The following is a 6,518-nucleotide window of genomic DNA, read 5'->3' as shown; positions in this document are numbered from 1 at the left end:
AAAGAAAAAATGATACATTAGGTACAAGTAATGTTAATTAGAAAATTAAATGTACATTGTTATGCAGACTATTAAATAACAAATGACAATAATTTTTTTTTTTTTTATATATATATTATATAACGAATAGAAAGTATTTTGAGAAATAATTAAAGATGGCGGAATTATCTGCAACGTAATTAATCTTGTATAAAGTAGTACGTCTATAATTTCGCTTACTCCGTTAAGTAATTTATTTAAGTATGTACTTATAGAATTCTTTACTCGTTAATCATCATTTTAAAGTCATTTTCGTTACCTCTGCAGAAATCGTATGCCAATCGAATATCTTGCTTCATACAAATATTTATAGGAAAAATGTCAAGGTAATAATTTGATCTAATAGAGATTTTAACACCACAGTTAAAATTGAGTATGCGTCTGGAAAGATAACGTCATATTGTAATAATAATGATAATACTACTCCATGGAACTATAACATTTATTAAGTGTTAAATAAAAATAACATTAAAGAATTTCAATCGCGTTGTTATCAACAAATCTAATATACATCTAATTTCTACATTTTATATGTGTAATATAACAAAATATTTTACTTTTTAAAATAATTTTTACACACTTTAAAAAATTATAATAAAATATATATTTACAAGTAGAAAAATGTCTCGTGTGGTATTAAATATTTATTTTATTATAATCGTTTTAAATTAAAAAAAAAAAGTATCTTATTTTATAATATTTTTACTTGAAAATATATGCATAATTGTATTTTTTTTTAATTCGTATCTCAGTTTGTACGAGTTCGATCGAATCGTTCGAATCCTTCTAGAGTATCAATATCGGTAGAAATATTAATAATTTTGGTGTTCTCTGTCGTTGTTGTGTTCTCACGATTGCTGTATTCGTTATTAATCGCTGTCGTACTCGTCGTAGTGACGATGATTTTTTGAGCCTCATACTCGTATTTCTCTGTGCTAGCATAATCCTCCTCCAAGCTCGATTTGTGATTCGAAGGTATGATCGAACTTTCGGATAATTCGGTACGATCGTCCGTATCGTTTGCGTTCTTCTCGTCCTTGATCGTCAAAACTTTCTCTTGAAGATGAGTGGTAGGTAAAACTATTTCTTCATCTTCTTGGTCTTCTTCTTGTTTTGAATTTTCGATAGATGAATGATCGGTTAGATGTTTAGCAATAGATTCCAAAGGTGTCATTATTTTTTTGACCATTTCTTGACGTTCTTCGGGTCCCATATTTTCCGATCTATGGATCAATTCGTGTCTGAAAAGTAGTTTCGCTTGAATATATTTAGTTACATTTGAATAAGACAATAACATATTTGGTCTCAATATTCGGTATTGAGCGTAAAAAAAAAGTCGAAGCTGAAATTTGGATTGTTTAATTAATTAGGAATCGTCTGTAACGCTTCCTTGTTATTTCTAATTAAAATGAACATTTTCAAGAGAATTTAATTTTATAACTTATAATAATATCAAATGACCGTTGACAGAGATAAACGTGTGAGAGCCGAGTGTTTTTGATTTATTAACCTTGTCGGATCATATTCGGAACTATGATGCAAATTGGTTTAACGAAGAATATTCAATGACCTCGCGATGGTCTCAAATTCAGACCGTGGCATTTTGTGAGATAAGTTCTTGACGAGCCTGAGGCTGTGGTCACGACGACTCATGAGTGACGTCTTTAGATTGAAAAGAATGAAAGAATCATCGTGTCTTCTTTAGTACTATACCACGTGTATTCACTCACTCAGTGAAAGTCAGCCGAGTTTACAAACGTTCTAAGAGGAGTCGAAACATAAACGTTTATTACACGTCGTTTACAATGATTTCATTTGGTCGTTATTGATGCGCTACGTAAGTTAAAACGCCTCGATTCATTAGCCGACGTTAAAGGAATGAATTTGAGAAAGCAACTGAATACTGCTTATGTAATAACGCACTTATAGCTCTAACTTAAAAATCTTATTGCTAATGGAAACAATTTCTATGATGATTATCATAACGATTGATTATAATCAAAGAGCCCCTACCAATTTCAATTTATAATATTTATTAGCTAACATAAGATGAAAACACATTTACTCCTTACCTACTAAGTTTATTTTTTTTTCTTGGATAAAGATTCAAATGAAATATCATTTGCTGTCTCTCTTCTTCGTCCGTTAAAGCTTGTTGATTAGGTACAGCCACTATAGGAATAGGTTGAGAATTAGAGGAATAAAATTTATGACCTCTATTGAATTGAATCGGTCTTCTAATGTCGTAATCCTCTAATGGAATTTGTACTTTTGGTTTCCCATTTTGTTTATTCTGTTCCACTATATCGGTAATCGGATAAATATCCAACATCACGCTGAAGGGTTGTGGTTTTTTTCTTTTCTGATAGTTCGATATATACGCATTTTGTAATTGCGATTCGACTGTTAGTGGTGGTTTTGTTAAAGATGGTCGTGCAAAGTATGGATCGTAGTATGGATTGTATCTGTTAATACCTGCTGGTGAAAATCTAAAAAAATGATTGTCACATTTTTCTTCAAAAAGAAAAAAAGAAAAGAAAATTCACTTGACATTAGAATCTTATTGTTCAGTAGTTTTGTTACCTAACATTAGAAGTGGCTAAAAGATTAACGTCAGATGGGTGTTTAGGTTTATACTGATAAAATGGATCTCCGTTATAATTCGTAGAGTAGTAAGAATCATCGAATTCTTCGGATCTATCAGAGTTAGATGTAGCTTCAGCAATTTCAGGATAAACATCGTACTTTTTAGGATTTACGTAGATCCCGGTGAATTTGACACCTCTGCTCGGCATTACTGCGTCATTTGTAAGATATTTTATGATATCTTGTATATTTCTCGAGGCATGAGGATATCGGTATTGCGTTAATTGGGGAAATTTTACACGTTTGAACGAGCTAGGATGTGGGGTCCTATATTCCCAATGAAATGGCATCGGTTTTCTATCTTCCAAATCATCTTCTTCCTCCGACTCTGGAGGTTTGTATCTATTTCAAATGTTTTTCGATAATTATGATAGTGAATGTTAATTCACTAAGTCAAAACAATTCAAAAAAAGAAAAAGATTTTTCGATTTAATATATATTTTCTATAATACACAATTATTTATACTATATAATAAATCATAAAAACATTTGTTTCCAATTTTTCGACTTTTACTCTATTGTCATAATTACCAATACTAATGTGATAACAAGTTGTCAAGACTTTAATATCTTTTATAATCAATTAAAATGATATTACCTTTGTTTTATCCTATAAATCATCGCATGATTATTAAACAGTTGTTTATTTTCCGGGCCATCTTCCTCGTCATTACGATCGTCAATAGATTTCAAGAGTCTCTTTCTTAGTTTAAAATTACTCGGATTTTGAGATCTCGATTCTGCTTCGATCATATGTTCCATAGAAGCTTCTTCCGTAACTTGATCAGATGTTTCGTTTTGATGTGATAATATGTCTTCAGTATTTTCATCGTAGGAATAATTTTCTATAGGAAGTACAGTTGTTTCAGAAGTGGTTTTAGGGTCGATTGCCTTTTTCGAAACAGTTGGTCCTTTTCTTAATGCATTTTGAAGTACATATATGTGCTTCGTTTCTTGACTTATTTTATTTGATGATGTCGCGGAAGTAAAGTCGTACAAGAATACCGCCACCTATGGAAAAGTTCACGTGTTCATATTAAAAGAGAAAGAGTAAAATAATTTCTATATTATTCCAGACAATCTTTAAAGGTTGCAGCAATAATAAGAGTAAAAGTATACTTCTTCAAAGAATAGAATTCTTTAGCGAATAGGAAAAGCAAACGCAACGAAAAAAGTTTACATAATCGAAGGCGATAATTCAAAATTATTGGAACACGTGATATTAACTAAGAATGATAAATCATGAACATATAGAAAAAATGTTCAATGATAGAATATTCGACAGAGAAAAGTCACATAGCTATAACTTCCGCATTGTTAGAAGTATCGACCATGTAATATATTCTTTCGAGTATCTTGATACTTGTATATTAACTGTGAGTTTCTTTTTTTCCTTTTCTTTTTCTTTTCTTTTTTAATTTTATTTATTTATTTTATACGTCAATGATCTCTCTCAAGCTGACGAGTCGTTACTTTCTCCTCTTCATACTCATTATCCTTTCCCTTTCGTCAGAATTTAACGTCAGAAAAAATATTCTCTCTGCCCTTTCGTTGAATCACACACTAACAAGAAAGAAGAAATTTTTTGCCACGTGTTTAAGTGAAATTATATAAATAAGATTTGAGAAAGATAAGTGGGCGTTAATACGATGAATTTGTTAGATTAAATTTTATTATTCTACGCTCGCGTTATAATTACTATAATTTTTCGAAGATGCAGGTAACGAATACAATGATGTATTATCAATTACATCTTATGTTCATTAACCCTATTTCGATGTTTCGCGTGTAGTCGGATTTAAATCCGCGTAAAAATGACCATGGTCGGCCCATATGTGAAGGACGCAGAAATCTTTTTGACGCTTGGCTCGCCATGCATAGAAGGTGTTACTCCTGGATCTTAGGTGAAATTTTAATAGTTCATGTCTCTATTGTGCCTCTCACATTAATCATCGGGGAAAACGTTCGAGAAATAGATAATTGTACTCTCATTGTTTGTCTTCTGGTATTCTTTTTCTTAACAAGGTGTAGCAAAAATTGCTACACATTATTAACAAGCTTTTACTTAATCTTTTAATTCACTTATTCTACTTCAATTTTAAAATATTTTTAATTATATGAATAAAATCTTTGTTTATTTTTTTTTTCAGAGATAGAATTATATATTACATTAGAAGAAAATCAATATAATTTCAATTATAGGATAAATTATAAGATTTAATTAGTTGTTGACTAGAATGATTAAGCATTAACGAAGATATTCAATGTTGGACTATGATTCACGATACGTAATGGATAAATTCATACTTATTTTCCCATTGTAAAACGAGTGATATTGATCTTCATGTAGAAGAGAATAGCAAAGTTGAACGCTCATTTAATTAAATAGCATTGTCTTTAAGTATCAATTTCCTTTAAAATGATATTTCATTCTGAATAGTTTTTACATTATCTTATAATTTCATTTACATCGTTAATGGGATAACTTAATAATAATAATAATTGTTGCTTACCAATATCACTGTTATGAGTACCATTACTCCGATGACAAACTTCCTCACGATCGAATTGTAATGATTTTTGCGATATCGATCACTACGATCGAAATAAAGTCCAAGTTCGGATATACTTATAGCACTTCTTCGTCCAGGATGTAGCATTTGTTTACGCGAATTGGATTGATCAGGATCCATTATAATAATTCATCGATAATTGCTATTATCGCATAAGTTAGAGACGATACTATATCTAATGTTCATTTTATATAGATTTATTAATTCGTACGTTATGAATCTAATTGTGTTAACAAATTTTTAAGTTAAATACTCTTTCAGACTAAAAATCTCAAATAACTGATTTCTTTTTTTTTTTTTACCGCGAGATGTTATTCTTACGATGCTTTCTATGGTACTAACAAGCGTGTGTTCTTTACCACACAGTTTTCACTCGTGATTCTATCAAGTAGGTAGAAATTTTCTTTGTTTGAGGGGGAGGCTCGTTATGGTAGGAGGAGACAAGTACTTTATGGGCTACTTACCTCAACCATTTATATCGCGTGATAAGTTTTAAGCAAATAATTCTAGAATGTTATTGTTGTTTCTTTTTTTGGAAAAAAAAAAGAAGAAAAACATTTATTAGCTTTTTACAAATCATTACGCTCTATGTACTGCTTAGATTTCATCTAAATTCTAGCATATGATAAGGATGGTAATTCGAAAATATTTCTCTAAATTAATTTAACGCGAAGAAGAAACTTCGCTGACTGCGCGATACCTTAAATTAACGTGATTAACATGTAATTGCGTGTTACATACAAATGTATAAAAATAAAAGGAATAAAAAAAAAGACTTATAGAAAAAGTGTCTTTAAAACTCGGTACATTTAGTTTTAAACTAAATAGTAGGAATTTTATTTGGATCATCGTTTGCGAAAATCGAAGAATATATCAGGGATCGGATAATTGTAACCTGTAGGTCTGAAAGTTACCGGAGGTAAAGTAGGGGTAGGAGCAGGTTTTCCCGTTGGTGGTTCGTAAGTTGGTGTGCTCGGTGTTGAGGTATACCGTGGCGTAGGATAAGGAGGAGCAGTTATAGTGGAATAGGTGGGTTTTTCGGATGATGGCGGGAGATAAGGATCAGGCCTAGTGGATGGTATAGACGGTGTATATGACGTGGTGCTCTTTGAAACGAACGGAGTTCCCGTGTCTGGTGGAAGATAAGTTGCTCTCGTCGTACTCTGCGACGTACTTGGTGGTAGATAAGTTGGTGTCGTTGTTCTCTTCGATGGAACGGTCGGTTTCGTTGGTGTCGTTGGTTTCGTTGGTGTCGTTGGT

At 31.5% G+C, this 6,518-nt stretch overlaps 2 protein-coding genes across 2 annotated transcripts in view; both read right to left on the bottom strand.

Annotated features, from left to right (window-relative positions):
- Positions 1-787: 787 nt before the first annotated feature.
- LOC106787828 lies at positions 788-5,345 on the bottom strand. The gene is made up of 5 exons (XM_014750526.1): positions 5,199-5,345; positions 3,284-3,696; positions 2,623-3,027; positions 2,112-2,528; positions 788-1,280 (listed from the first exon to the last, which is right to left on the bottom strand). The coding sequence occupies exons 1-5, from the start codon at positions 5,343-5,345 to the stop codon at positions 788-790; spliced, it is 1,875 nt and encodes a 624-aa protein (XP_014606012.1).
- Positions 5,346-6,103: 758 nt separating this feature from the next.
- Positions 6,104-6,518, bottom strand: part of LOC106787827 (mucin-2-like) — a 2,984-nt gene continuing 2,569 nt past the window's right edge. The window contains exon 4 of the mRNA XM_014750525.1: positions 6,104-6,431. Coding sequence (XP_014606011.1) covers positions 6,104-6,431 — 328 coding nt within the window. The remainder of the gene's footprint in view (positions 6,432-6,518) is intronic.

The sequence above is a fragment of the Polistes canadensis genome, unplaced genomic scaffold, assembly GCF_001313835.1.
Source record: "Polistes canadensis isolate GaletaPanama2010 unplaced genomic scaffold, ASM131383v1 scaffold_116, whole genome shotgun sequence".
Classification (NCBI taxonomy): Eukaryota; Metazoa; Arthropoda; class Insecta; order Hymenoptera; family Vespidae; genus Polistes; species Polistes canadensis.
The sequence above is the reverse complement of the archived record's forward strand: the minus strand, read 5'-3'. Positions and strand labels throughout refer to the sequence as shown.

Coding starts and splice junctions, on each gene's coding strand:
- LOC106787828 (XM_014750526.1), bottom strand. CDS start 5,345: ATGCTACATCCTGGACGAAGAAGTGCTATAAGTATATCCGAACTTGGA. Junction 3,028..3,283: donor ATTTATAGGATAAAACAAAG/GTAATATCATTT, acceptor CATTTGAAATAG/ATACAAACCTCCAGAGTCGG. Junction 1,281..2,111: donor AAAAAAAATAAACTTAGTAG/GTAAGGAGTAAA, acceptor ACTACTTTTCAG/ACACGAATTGATCCATAGAT.